This window comes from Anser anser, assembly GCF_964211835.1.
Source record: "Anser anser genome assembly, contig: HAP1_SCAFFOLD_51, whole genome shotgun sequence".
In the NCBI taxonomy this organism is placed as follows: domain Eukaryota; kingdom Metazoa; phylum Chordata; class Aves; order Anseriformes; family Anatidae; genus Anser; species Anser anser.
The window spans coordinates 975,024-989,364 of record NW_028154169.1 but is presented as its reverse complement, the minus strand read 5'-3'; the positions used below and the strand labels follow the sequence as shown (position 1 = coordinate 989,364).

Below are 14,341 nucleotides of genomic sequence, written 5' to 3'. Positions count from 1 at the left end.
TCTGCCCTCTAGAGGAGGAGGAAGGAGGCAGCCAATGCATGTTGCTGTCTGGGGTGAGCAAGGAGGAGGCTGGCTATGGTGCAAAGAAATGGAGGTCTGTGAAGCCGCAGGAGCCCTGGTCTCTTGCCTGGGAGATCCCCAGAACAGAGTGCCTGTGCCCCGCAGGGCCAGCCCCACTCCCCAGGCCAGCACAAGAGGCCTGGCCCAGGCACAGAGCAGCCTGCCTGGAGCAGGTGCCTGCACAAAGAGCTTTCTCTTCTCCTTTACCCATCTGTGCAGGCCCAGAAATGCTGCCCTGCTCTTTCCCAGGGCCATCCCTGCTCCCAGAGAGCCTTGCCCAGGGCAGTGTGTCTGTGCTGGCCTGGCTGGCCATTGCTGCTTCCCTCCCCGTGCTCCCTGCAGGGCCCTGAGCTGGCAGTGCTGCTGTGCAGAGCCAGGGGGCTGTGGTGCCCTGGGACACTGTGGGGACTCCCCACTGCCCGTGCTGCTCAGGGTGCTGGACAAGTGCTGCACCAGACCTGGCCCACGAGGCTTCGAAGAGGGTCTCCTCAATTACAGTGCAGTCTTATGTGCCTTCAGTTGCTGGCTCTTCACCACCTCCCCTGGCATTGCAGAGCCCTCCTTAGCCCACAGAGTCCTCTGATTCGCCTTTTCCTTTGCTAATCTTCTTTGGATGATCACTAATTTTATGAGGTTTTAATCACTACCTAATGAGCACGTTGTCCTAGGGTTTCCCTGATGTCTCCTGGCAGCTCCAGATTCCCCTCCAGGCTGGCATCATCAATCCGCCCCACTGCAGGGTGCGTAGTCCCATGAAGAGGAGTCCAACACCAGTTGTCAGATTAGACAGGTGAGGCCATAAAGAGAGCTCTTGGTCCAGTCCTTGGCTACTCACACACCACCCTGGGACTTTCATTCTGTGTCCTACACTTCATGAAGAATCCCAGAAAACAGAAGAGCAGGGAGCAACCCCTTGGCTCTATACTTGGCAGCAGCTTTGGAAAAGGCATCCAGGGTTCTAGGTTTGCCCTGAGCAGCCCCTTTTGTTACTGCCGTGGTATCAGGGAGGCCAGCTGTGACACAGGGCTGCACAGTGCCTGCTGCTGCCTGCAGCCACAGGGATGCCACTGCAGAGACAACAGGACTGTCAGCAAGGTACACGAGACCTCAGGGATAACCCAAATACAAGAAGCACAAGAGAACAATGTAGAAGCCAAAAGAGAGCAGCAGTGAAAAGGTCTTGTCCTGCTGCTGGCCATGGCCATGGCTTCAGGGATGCAGCAGCCCTGACCCGAAGGCAGCAGAGAGGCAGAGCCCAGCAGGCAGTGAGGGGCAGCCCCGAGGGCCACCGGGGCTGCCCGCCCATGTTGCAGCTGGGCTCTTGGCCCCGAGCCTGTCGTGCATGGGGCTGCTCTCCAAGCTCCAGAGGAGATGGGAAGAGATGGCAGCTGATACCATTGAGGTTCTCATGGATTTTTTATTGTCTATACCTACAGAGGAAGCCTAGTTCTATAGGTAGATTAGATGACCCAATAGTAAATAAAATAATGAACAGGCAGGTTGCTAAGATTAACATTTAACTCAAAATATCACATATTTGCTAAAATAATAGTAAAGAATATTAATAATGAAAGATTCCCTGAACTCTTTTTGGATATGCTAGCAGAATGGATAAATTGACGAGAACTTTACTGATGCTTTAAGAAACACGTTAATTGTTTGTTTATAACATCCTTCAGTTCCTGGTTCCTCATGCTGTAGATGAGGGGGTTCACTGCTGGAGGCACCACCGAGTACAGAAATGACACCACCAGGTCCAGGGGTGGGAGTGAGTTTGAAGGGTGCTTCAGGGAGGCAAACGTGATAGTGCTGACAAAGATGGAGACGACGGCCAGGTGAGGGAGGCACGTGGAAAAGGCTTTGTGCCGGCCTTTCTCAGAGGGCATCGTCAGCACTGCCCTGAAGATCTGCACATAGGACAGCACAATGAAAACAAAACAACCAAGGACTAAAGAAATGCTACACACGAGTGCCCCAACTTCCCTGAGGTAGGCATCTGAGCAGGAGAGCTTGAGGATCTGGGGGATTTCACAGAAGAATTGGTCCACAGCATTGCCTTGGCAGAGGGGCACTGAAAATGTATTGGCTGTGTGCAGGACAGCAGTGAGAAAGCCACTGGCCCAGGCAGCTGCTGCCATCTTGGCACAAGCTCTGCTGCTCAGGAGGCTCCCGTAGTGCAGGGGCTTGCAGATGGCAATGTAGCGGTCGTAGGCCATGACTGTGAGAAAAGAGTATTCTGCTCCAACCAAGAAGACAGAAAATAAGACTTGTGCAGCACATCCTTGATAGGAGATGGCCCTTGTGTCCCACAGGGAATTGGCCATGGCTTTGGGGAGAGTGGTGGAGATGGATCCAAGGTCGAGGAGGGCAAGGTTGAGCAGGAAGAAGTACATGGGGGTGTGGAGACGGTGGTCGCAGGCTATGGCGGTGAGGATGAGGCCGTTGCCCAGGAGGGCAGCCAGGTAGATGCCTAGGAAGAGCCCGAAGTGCAGGAGCTGCAGCTCGCGCGCGTCTGCAAATGCCAGCAAGAGGAACTCACTCACAGAGCTGCTGTTGGGCATTTCCTGGTTCTGGGCATGGGGTCCTGCTCAAGGCGTAAAAGGTAGTACAGATTTATCTGATTATAACTAACTCATTTTCGGCCTCACAAGCAGACATTGGTCAGGTCCCTTTCATGAGTTATAAGACACTGACTGAGGGTGTCCCTGGAAGAAGGGGACTTTGCGGTGGTCAATGTAGTAGTCAGTCCTCATCTAGAACAATAAGGAAAGGGGAACATGTGGGAATCCTTGATTAAATTCACTCCTGATATGTTGTGATTATCCGCATTGCTGTTCCGAATTCACCCAACTGCAGAGCAGGGCTGTGAGAAATTCATCTTTGTATATTTTCATTCCTTCTGCACTCCACGTGAAACCTTGTGGACCCTGAGATACAAAGGGACTGTCCCTTTAGTGCAGAGTGCCCTTCAGAGGGGACAGCCAGTCTGTCAAAAAAGGCTGGTCTCTTCTGCTAGCATGTGTATGAGCTGCAGGATAACTACATGTTCACCTGAAAAGAACCAGGACACTGCTGAATCAGGGCTCAAAGTGCCCATCTCCAGACCCCTCACCCTGTCCCCGTATCCCACTTCCACCCAAGCACACCGAGGGCTCACTCCATTTGCATGTGAAACCCCCATCCCCAGCCAGCCTGGAAACAAGAATAGCAGCAGCATGGCCAGCTGGAGAAGACAAGAAGAATGCCAGTGTGCTGCTGTCAGGGGAGGCAAGGCCAGGGAGGGACAGACGGACACTCAGCAGACCCTCCTCTGCTGCAGCTCTGCCTGCAGAGAACACAGCTTATGCTCACTGCAAATGCTTTTTGCTCTTCTTTGGCCTGCAGACACCTCCCAAAGACAGGGGATTTGTAGCTCCTAAAGATCAGCTTGGATCAAACCTGAGAGGACCACAATATGATGTTGGTGCAGTCTGTGAGATGAGGTTTGGGAAGGTACTTTACAAATTTCATCACTGACATATTGATTTCTCAGTGCAATGCTCCAGGAGTCTCAGTTTCCTGTACAATCCTGACAACACATTACCATGAAACCTGCCTCCCCTCCACTGCAGGAATCTGAAAGCACAGACTGCAGAAAAATCCTTACCCTTCAGATAAATCAAGCCTCGATCTTCCTCTTCAAATGCCCCCTCATAAATGCCATTCTCTAAAGCACAGCATAAACAGAGAGACCTATCCTGACAGATGCTGTCAGCCATCAGATGTGCCAGCTGTAGAAGAGCCCTTTGGCAACTGCACCTGCGTTGCCCTGCTGCCAGAGACTCACAGTGTCTAGAGTCTGCAGATCTGTCCTGCCACACACTGCCCTCTCTTTTTGCACTCCTCACTGCCTCCAAGCTCTCTCTCCTTCTCTCCTCTCCCCGTGCCACCTGCGGTCAGAGCCCCCAGCCCTGCTGCGCTGTGCAGAGGAGCTGCTCCTGGGCAGAGCTGTCTCTCTGCACCAGGGCCCTCTTGCCAGGAGTTCCCCTTGGGCCCAGGAGCCCGGCCATCTCAGCAGCACAGCACCCGACACTGGCATCATAGAATTATAGAATATCCTCAGTTGGAAGGGACCCATAAGGATCATCGAGTCCAACTGCTGATCACTTGCTCTGTGCCATTAGACTCCCTCGAGGTGTCCCCAAGGCCTCAGAGCTGACAGCTCCTTAAGTCTCTCCTGGGGTGTGGTGTTTCAAGCAGACTCAAGTCATCACCGACTGCTTCTCTCTGTAGATGTCAGAGACTTATTTTTTAAAATGTGATTTGTGCTGTTGGACTGTGGTTGTCAAACATGTTGTGCTTTAACCTGTTAGGCACCTCAGCACCACATAGATTTTAGCTCACACCCACGTCCCAAAAGACAATGGGTTGAAATAACGATAGTTTAAAAGGACAGAAAATGAAGAGATAGTAATAACAGTAACAATACTAATAATAAATAATAAATTTTATTTTTATTATTATTATATGTATAAAGCAAGTGATGCACAATGCAATTGCTCATCACACACTGACCCATGCCCAACCTTTCCCCAAGCAGGGGTCCCCCTGAATCTGGACAGCCTGCATTAGGATCTCCTGTGCAGGTCCCTTGAGCTTACTTTGGTTTAGGACAATACAAGCTTTCAGAAGGATCTGGAACATTTGCTTCCCTTTCTCAAATACTTCTTCTGCTGTGCTACCCCAAGTAGTGATGTCATCAAGGTATTGCAGGTGTTCAGGAGCTTCCCCCTATTCTAGAGCAGTCTGGATCAACCCACGGCAAATGGTAGGGCTGTGCATCCAGCCCTGTGGCAGTCAATTCCAGGTGGACAGGACGGCCCTCCATGTGAAAGCAAAGTGTGGCCTTCACATTGCTGCCAAAGGGATGTAGAAAAATGCATTAGCAATATTAATTGTGGCATAACACTTGGCTGCCTTTGACTCCAGTTCGTACTGAATGAAGTTCTAGCATGCCCGGCACAGCAGCGCTCAGCGGTGTTGTGACTTCATTCAGGCCACAGAAGTCCACCGTTATTTTTCACTCACCATCAGAATTTTGCGCTATCCATATGGGACTATTAAAGGTTGAGCAAGTGTTGCTGATCATTCCTTGGCTCTCCAGTCAATGAACCAGCTCATGCATGGGAATCAGGGAGTCTCTGTTAATGCAATATTGCCTCAGGTGCACTGTTGCGGTAGCGATTGGCACCTGCTGTTCATTGGCCATCAGCACCTCCACAGCAGAAGGGTCCTGTGAAAGAGTGGGCCAGGTAGACAACTGTTCCCTGTCCTCCGTCTCCAAGGCAGCTATGCCAAAAGCCCACCAATATCCTTGTGGATCTCTGAAGTACCCTCTCCTGAAGCAGTCTATGTCAAGGTTGCACAGATCCTCCAGGTCAGTCTCAATGGGTTGCTTTTGCCACTCCTTCCCAGTGAGACTCACTTCAGACTCCAATACAGTTAACTCTTGGGTTTGATGTGCCAGGCCAATAATCCTCAAAGTCCAAGACACCCGATTGTCCCCTTCCTCCCCCTGGATGGAGGCTGGGCCCCTCTAGTCCTGCTCATAGTATTCATTACTCTGTTTGGAGGACTGCCCACTAGAAACTGGAGCAGCAATTTTCTCAGAACTCCTTTATGCCAATGTTTTTCCTTGCGTTTCATGTATCCATGCCTCTAGGGTCGAGGTAGATTTTTGCATCCCATTTTCACATGGCCTTTCCATGGTCACACAGTTCAAACCACAGGGTGGCACATAGTATGCCCCCACTATATCAACTTGAGCAGAGAGATGCTTACACCTGATAGTTGAGGTATTGGTTCGTGCAGGTGTGGAGGAAGATGTATTCTCTTGTAGTTCTTGCATCTCGTGAGAAAGTTTCTCTCTGAATGAGATGCAGGCCCATAGGGAAGAAGAGAGACTTTCTTTGTAATGCCATAGTAGCCTAGCCAATTCATCCACTGTGGGTTCCTCTTGGTCTTTCTAGCTCATTTCTGCCAATGAGTTGGCATATGATGATGGTGTGCTCTGTACAAACTTCTGCCATATGGGTCATGTGTATTTGACTTCATCTAGATCTTTGGATAGCTGTTTGTTGTCTAAGTTTCTACTAATCGCCTTCAGCATGGCTAATTCCCTCAGGTACCGGACACCCCTCTGCATGTTGGTCCACTTTCCTGGTTGACATACAAGATCTTTCTTGAAGGGATACCTTTCCTTCAGGCATGACAGGATTAAGTTCCTTGTGTCCTTTTCCAATGGCTTTGCCAATTACTCCTTCAGTAGAGGGTGATTCCGGCTGCTTGGCTTCCCTGTCCTCTAATTCCAGGCTATTGGCACTGTTCTCCCAGCAATGGAGCAGCCAGCTGACAACATACTCACCAAGATGGTGGCTGAAATAATTTCCCATATCTCATAGCTTACACTGGGAAAGGGATCACTTGGTTTCTGATGTTTATAAGATCTCTTCTTCTTTGTCCTCCTGCTTCCATGATGGCCCAGCTTTGGAGAAACCTGCCTCATCTTCTTCCTCCTTTCTTGTCCGGGTAGAAGTTTCTTTCATTTCTAAAGAAAAACTGACTTTCAGACCCATTGTTTTCTCTTGCATGTAGAGGCAACCGATACTGACACAGGTTGGTTCTCTGGCCCAGCCATGGGGCCCATGATAGGGACTGGAGTGGCTGCAGGGCCCAACACAGGAGTTGCTCTGGTTGCAGGGCCTTTCAGAGGAGTTGGAGTGGCTGCAGGGCCTATCTCAGCTTTTGGAGTGGCTATAGGTTCTGTCACAGGGGTCGGTTTAAATTTAGGCCCATCTCAGGAGCTGGAGCAGCTGCAGGGCCTGTTGCAGGGTTTGGAGTGGCTGCTGGGCCCTTCACAAGGGTGGTAGTGGCTCCTGGGCCTGTCAGAGGGACTGGTGTGTGCCTGCAGGAAAAGTCATAGGGACTGGGGAGGAGTTGATTGTGGCTTGTTAAGCATAGGTCAAGGCCCAGCACATTGCAGTGATTTGTGTCTCTTTGGAATTGCCAGGGTGATGACACACCTTTGTCAAGCATTTAACCAGATTTTCAGGATTCTGCACTTGCTCTGGGGTGAAGTTCCAAAGCACTAGAGGTGCCCACTGCTCTAGGTGCCTGCCCATATCCTCCCACACTCCCTGCCACTCCTAACTCTCCTGCCTTGGGGCAGATCCCTGGAGGGCATGTTTAAGTAGTTGTTTTAAACTTATACAAAACCTGAAACACATTCAGGAGATGTAAAAATAGGAGCATGCCGGTTTGACCAACCCAAGGATATTCAAAGCTTTGAAGAGCTATTGTAATTAGCCTGGAGGAGAAGGGGGAGGTGAAAGAGAAACGGAATAAGATTTTATTGTTGTTGTTGTTGTTATTATTATTATTATTATTATTATTATTACTATTATTATTATTATTACTATATACACCAATAGACTTAGGATATTTTTGTGTGCTTATCAAAAGACAGAAAAGGTGATGGTGATTAATTGGAAAGTGTCAGACCTGAGCATGACAAACATGGTATGGAATGAGGGGTGGATATTGTCCTAGTTTTGGCTGCAATAGAGTAATTTTTTCTTCCTAGTAGCTGGTATGGTGCTGTGCTTCATATTTACAGAATCACATAATAGTTTGGGTATGAAAGGACCTTAAAGATCACATAATTCCAAGTCCCCTGACATGCGCAGAGACACCTTCAACTAGACCAGGTCGCTGAAAGCCCCATGCAACCTGGCCTTGAATGCATTAAGGGCTGGGGCATCCACAACTTCTCTGGGCAGCCCGTTCCAGTGCCTAATCACCCTCTGAGTAGAGAACTTCTTCCTAAGGTCTAATTTCAATCTACCTTCTTTCAGTTTAAAACCATTACCCCTAGTCCTATCACTACACTCTTTGATGAAGAGTCCCTCCCCAGCTTTCCTGGGGAGTGCCCAGGAAAGCGTAGTAGAAGGCCACTGTAAGCTCTCCCCAGAGCCTGCTCATCTCCAGGCTGAACAACCCCAACTCCCTCAGCCTGTCTTCATAGGACAGATGCTCCAGCCCATTGATCATCCTCATGGCCCTCCTCTGGACTCGTTCTAATAGATCCATGTCCTTCTTGTGCTGGGGGCCCATGCGCTTGAATGCAGTACTCAAGGTGTGCCCTCACCAGGGCTGAGTACAGAGAGACAATCACTTCCCTACTCCTGCTGACCACAGTATTCCTGGTACAAGCCAGGATGCTGTTGGCCTTCTTGGCTACCTGAGCACACTGCTGGCTCATATTCAGCAGACTATCCACCAATATCCCAAGTTCCTTTTCCCATGGGCAGCTGTCCAGACATCCTTCCCCCAGCATTGCATGGGGCTGTTGTGCCCCAAGTGCAGGACCTTGCACTTAGCTTTGCTGAACTTCATACAGTTGGCCTGAGCCCATGGGTGCAGCCTATCTGGGTCCCTCTGCAGAGTCCTCCTACCCTTGAGTAGATCAACATTCAGTCCTAACTTGGTGTCGTCTGCAAACTTACTGAGGGTGCACTCGATCCCTAGGATATCCTGGTTTGGAGAGGAGCAAGGGCTATAGCAAGGCTCAAAGTCATAACAGGACCGAGGGCTTTGTGTCCATGGCTCTGGCTGTTGTCTCTGCCACTGAGGCCTATGAAGAGACAGCTTATCGTTAAAGCACCAGGGCTTCATTACCTCCTTGCCACCACCCATGAACCAGGCAGGGGTCGTACCATTCTCTTGCATTTGGCAATGCACATCCCCATCTCCTACTGCCCCAGGAAGAGCCCTGAGCAAGGTGTGAAGGGAAAGGATCTCGCTTCCCAGGGTCAGGGGGGTCAAGGCCTGGCCCTTGTGCTTGGTGAAAAACATCCAGTTTTCCTACACATCAGTGTCACGTTCGCACTGCCTTGGTCTACTTGTCCTCACTTCCTCCAGTGTTCTGCTCTAACAAGCTCCAAGGGAGGCTGTGTCAGTGCTGGCCCTTGGGGGGGACACTGCAGGAAACTTGCATCACACTTGGACTTCTTGAGAGATGTCTTCAATTGTCTCTCAGTGCCTGAGATTTTTTGGGCTCATCACCAAAGCCACCGGAGGGGTGATTACAATGCCTTGGGCTGGGCCTCTGCTGCTGAGCTAGGCTGGGCTCGTGGGACAGAGAGAGCTCCTGGCAAGAGGGCCCTGGTGCAGAGAGACAGCTCTGCCCAGGAGCAGCTCCTCTGCAAAGCACAGTAGGGCTGGGGGCTCTGACCACAGCAGACCCAGGCAGAAAGGGATTTCGGGCAGCGTGGAGGGTGCGGGCAGAGGAGAGCTCAGTGCAGGAGAAATCTTCACAGCTCTGCACATGGTAAGTCTCCGGCTGAAGGACAGTGCAGGGGAGGTTCCTGGAAAGGGCTCCTGGATCCAAGATGTCTCTGCCTGGCCACGACCTGCCAGGATGTCTCTCATGGCTTGTGCAGTGTGGAGGAGAAGGTGCTGCAGGGCACCTGCAGGGGTGCCCAGGGCTGTGGTGCAGAGCAGGGTCCCTGCTGTGCCCCAGGGTCTGTGTGGCGGGGCAGGGCCTCTGCCGCCTGCCAGGCTCAGCACTCAGCCTGCCCGGGGAGCTGCCCAGGGGCTGCGGGGAGAAGCTGCGGCTGGAAGGAGCCCCCCCGACATGGCACGGCATGGCACAGCAGGGCAGGGCAGGGTCCTGCTGCTGCCCAGAGCCTGCTGCCTGGGGCAGGCTGCTCACAGCCCCACAGCACTCCTGGGGCATTGCCCAGAAAGTTTTGACAGAGAAAGGGCATGGCAGGGGCTGCCTGCAAAGAGAAGGCACTTTCTGCAGTCTCTGCCTGCATTTTCCTGCTCTGATTTTTGGGCAGGTTCTATGTTAACAGAGTGGCGGAATTTGCACAGGTGACTGAGCTTCCTATTGCACTGAACTGAGAAGTAAACAAATTAGTTATGAACCTGAGAATATCCCTTCCCTTCTCTCTTCTTATAGACCGCACCAGGCTTCTTCTGAGCTGTTCTTCAGGACCGGTAGACAGGGAGAGGTCTCTATACCTGTCCCTGTCCCCGGGATTTATCTGCAGGGCAGAGCTGGGCACACAGCGGCTGGGATGGGGTCTGTGAGCATGGACAGGAGGAGAGGTGGGGACAGAGAAGCAGCTGTTGGCAGGGACAGCTGCAGGCAGCAGGGACATGGGCAGGCAGTGAGAGGGAGTTGATCCCTCCCTTCCATTCCTGCACTGCAGGCGCCTTCCTTGCAGCAGCTGCTGGTCTCCTCTCCTACCCAGCACAACTTCTGTCATGGCATGGAGAATCTCCCTCTCCTCTTCCTTTAAGGCCGTATTGTCCAGGGCAGGAGCTACATCTTGTGCAGCCAGAGCTCCTGCAGAGGATAATTGCCAATTAACATTGCCAACATCTTCCAAATGGGATGGGGTGTCTGAATCCTTAAACTCTGTGTAAGGAGACACATTTGCTGCACCCACTCCTGCCACCTTCCTCTGTGGCAGAAGACATCCTCCAGAGCTCTTTACCCTCTGCTGTCTCTGCAGGGCAGGTGGCACAGGGGTGTAAGGACATGCTCTACCTCACCGACAGCTCAGCCTCTGCACTGGCTTGGGTCCGCCCTGCCTGCACATGCCTGCTTCTCTCCCTTGCCCAGCATGGCAGCTGGTGGTGTCTGATTCTGACAGGGAGTGCTGTGCAAGGAGGTTAAAGCAGAATGTTTAAATAAAACTCCCTGTTCTCTCCTGCCAGACACAAGTGGTCCACGTACTCATTTCATCTCTCAGGGTGGTGAACATGGAAGACACACATGGAATCACACAACCAAACACCCCTCACTCCACAAAGGGAGCCCATGGCCCTGGTGGACCCTCCGTGTACCACTGCTGTGGAACAGAGTTGACCCATCAGGAGCTGCTGGGCAGGGGCAGCTGCTGTGTGAAGGAAATTAGCCAGTGCAAAGCTCCAGTGGCTCCAGCCAGGGATGTGCAAAAATATCCTCTTGGAAAAAAGGAAATGTAAAGGCTGTAATAGGGACTTAACTGAGTTTTGCTCAGAGAATTTTCTCCTAACATTCTATATTTTTTCTCATTGGTCAGTCTCCCTGATGAATTTTATGAAATGTCCAACAGCAGCTCTGTGAGCGAGTTCCTCCTCCTGGGATTTGCAGACACGCGGGAACTGCAGCTCCTGCACTTTGGACTCTTCCTGGGCATCTACCTGGCTGCCCTCCTAGGCAACGGCCTCATCCTCACCGCTGTAGCCTGCGACCACCGCCTCCACATCCCCATGTACATCTTCCTCCTCAACCTTGCCCTCATTGACCTGGGATGCATCTCCACCACTCTCCCCAAACCCATGGCCAATTCCCTGTGGGACACAAGGGCCATCTCCTATCAAGGATGTGCTGCCCAGGTCTTCTTTTTTGTCTTCTTGTTTGGAGCAGAATACTCTTTTCTCACCGTCATGGCCTACGACCGCTACATTGCCATCTGCAAGCCCCTGCACTACGGGAGCCTCCTGGGCAGCAGAGCTTGTGCCAAGATGGCAGCATCTGCCTGGGGCAGTGGCTTTCTCACTGCTGTCCTGCATACGGCCAATACATTTTCCCTGCCCCTCTGCCAAGGCAATGCTGTGGACCAGTTCTTCTGTGAAATCCCCCACATCCTCAAGCTCTCCTGCTCAGATTCCTACCTCAGGGAAGTTGGGGCACTTGTGTTTAGTGTTTATTTAGGCTTTGGATGTTTTGTTTTCATTGTGCTGTCCTATGTGCAGATTTTCAGGGTGGTTCTGAGGATGCCTTCAGTGCAGGGCCGGCACAAAGCCTTTTCCACATGCCTCCCTCACCTGGTCGTGGTCTCCCTGTTTCTCAGCACTGTCGTGTTTGCCCACTTGAAGCCCCCCTCCATCTCTTCACCATCCCTGGACCTGGTGGTGGCAGTTCTCTACTCGGTGGTGCCTCCAGCAGTGAACCCCCTCATCTACAGCATGAGGAATCAGGAGCTGAAGGATGCTTTAAGGAAACTGATGCCTTGATGTTTTTCAAAATCAAGAAATTGCCCGTCATCTTCTGCATATGACTGATAATGGAACACATTACAGACACAAGAGTTATTCTTTTGGTTTTGTGGTCATTTTAAATACTCTGCAGGGTAGTGCCAGCAGCTTGAGGCTGTGTAGAAAGTGGGTTGCATGGGGAAGGGGTTCCACAGCGGCTGTCCAGGCCAGCGCAGACGTGCTTACCTGGGAAATGCTCCATGGGAGATGGGATGTTACAGGAGAAGAGCAGAGCCCCCTGTGTGTGCAGGGGAGACATGGGAAGAGAAACCCTTTGCTGCTGGTGCCAGCAGCAACATCATATGCACATGGAGAGATGAACACGAGCACAAAGGCCATCATCTATTCCTACAAGTCTCATGAAGTCCAGACAGCAGACAGTGTCACGAGGCCAAGTAACATCCCCTGGGAAGCCACCTGAAGGCAGCTCTGGGATGTGCTTCCTTGAACCAAGATCCCTGTGCCCCTTTCTCATGCCCTGGGGTGTCTCAGAGGAGGGCAGAGCAGGGTGAGGCACTGCAGGTCTGAGGTGTCTCCCAGCCTCTGGCAGTGGCTGCAGGAGCCAGAGGGACACTGCAGGCACTTCAGTGCACTGCCTCTGTGTGTGCAAGGCAGGGACTCATGTCTCTCAACAGTCCCGTGTGTCTGAGGAGCACAGGAGGCCAGCTGAGATGTGGACACCTCACAGAGCCTGGCATTGCCCTCTGTGGCTCCAGAAAAAAACAAAAAAACCAAAAAAAAACAAAAAAAACCACTGTCCTGGTGAGATTCCTGTCACCCCCCTTGCACAGGTTCATTGCAGATGCCCCTCTCTGCTATGTCACACTACCCTGCCTTTCTGGACTGGTCCATCAGGCGTTTGGATCAGCAAGATTTTTGGGGACTTAGAAAAGGCAGGCATCAAACGCATCTTAAGGAATGACAAAAAATAAAAAAATAAAAAAAAAGGTGAGGATAATTGCAATTGTCACCTCTGCCCTAGCGGACATAATGGGGAAAGTCTTGCCACAGCCATCTTCAGGTACATGGAGGAAAACCAAGGGATTGCTGAAGCAGTTGGGGAGGGGAAAGAAAGGAATGTGGTGAACCTGGACATTATCAAAGTCTTTAAATGGTCTCCTGGAGTCTTCCTTTAGCCAGACTGGTGATATTTGGACCAAAGAAGGGGATGATGATGGGGAGGGGAAGGTGGCTGGACATTAATGGTAGAAAGTCCTCTTGGCAGCCAGTTACCAGCAGCATCCCTTAGTGATGGGCACTTGGGCCAACACTCTTGATCCTGTTTACTATCTCCCTTTATGACGGCGTGGAGCACATTTTCAGCTCATTTGTGGCTGATGCCAACTAGGTTGAGTCCTTGACCAACTTCACCTTGCGCAGAGCACAACACAATGTGGGCCACTGCAGGGAAAGTTAACTCCATCCCAAACAGACCCAGTACAAGCAGACACCTGGTTGGCATGCTGATTGTGAGATCCCCCTCTGCCTACATTCCCAGTAAGACCCTTACACGAACAAGGCCTGTATACAGTTTGTTATGTTCCTTCTTGGAGGTAAGGACCCAGACAGACTTGAGAGGTTGCTTGTAGGAATCTCATGAAGTTCAACATGGGCAAGCGCAAGGTCACGGAATCAGAGAATCATTAAGGTTGGGAAAGACCTTCAAGATCTGGTCCAACCACCATCTGGTCCTGCACCTGGGTCAGGGCAATCCCAAGCACAGATACAGGCTGGGTGGAGAATGGATGAGGTGATTCTCCCCCTCTTCTCTGCTCTCCTGAGTCCCCACCTGGAGTACTGCATTTAGCTCTGGGGCTCCCAATATAAGAATGACATGAAGCTGTAAGAGCGAGTCCAGACAAGGACTACAAGGATGATCAAGGGGCTGGAGCACCTCTCCTATTAAAACAGGCTGAGGGAGTTGGGGTTGTTCAGCCTGGAGAAGGCTCTGAAGAGACCTTATAGCGTCCATCCGCTACTTAAAGGGGGCCAACAGGAAAGCTGGGGAGAGACTTTTTCTCAGGGTGTGCAGTGATAGGACAAAGGGAATAGTTTTAAACTTAGAGAGGGTACATTTAGATTAGAAATTCAGATGAAATTCTAGATTTCGAGGTGAGGCACTGGAACTGGTGCTGTGGGTCCAGAGGTCACCCAGAGGGAGTTTGGATCAGCCCATGCCCTTGTGTTTGAAGGAACAGCTGGCGAGAGT

At 51.4% G+C, this 14,341-nt stretch overlaps 2 protein-coding genes across 2 annotated transcripts; one reads left to right on the top strand and one right to left on the bottom strand.

Annotated features, from left to right (window-relative positions):
- Positions 1-246: 246 nt before the first annotated feature.
- LOC310890443 (olfactory receptor 14C36-like) lies at positions 247-3,241 on the bottom strand. The gene has a single exon (XM_083852801.1). It carries the CDS (start codon positions 2,619-2,621, stop codon positions 1,689-1,691), a length of 933 nt encoding a protein of 310 aa, XP_083708927.1. The 5' UTR covers positions 2,622-3,241; the 3' UTR covers positions 247-1,688.
- Positions 3,242-11,048: 7,807 nt separating this feature from the next.
- On the top strand, positions 11,049-12,111 carry LOC310890460 (olfactory receptor 14C36-like; the record flags this gene model as incomplete). The annotated part of the gene is made up of 1 exon (XM_083852816.1): positions 11,049-12,111. The coding sequence occupies exon 1, from the start codon at positions 11,197-11,199 to the stop codon at positions 12,109-12,111; it is 915 nt and encodes a 304-aa protein (XP_083708942.1). The 5' UTR covers positions 11,049-11,196.
- Positions 12,112-14,341: the final 2,230 nt, after the last annotated feature.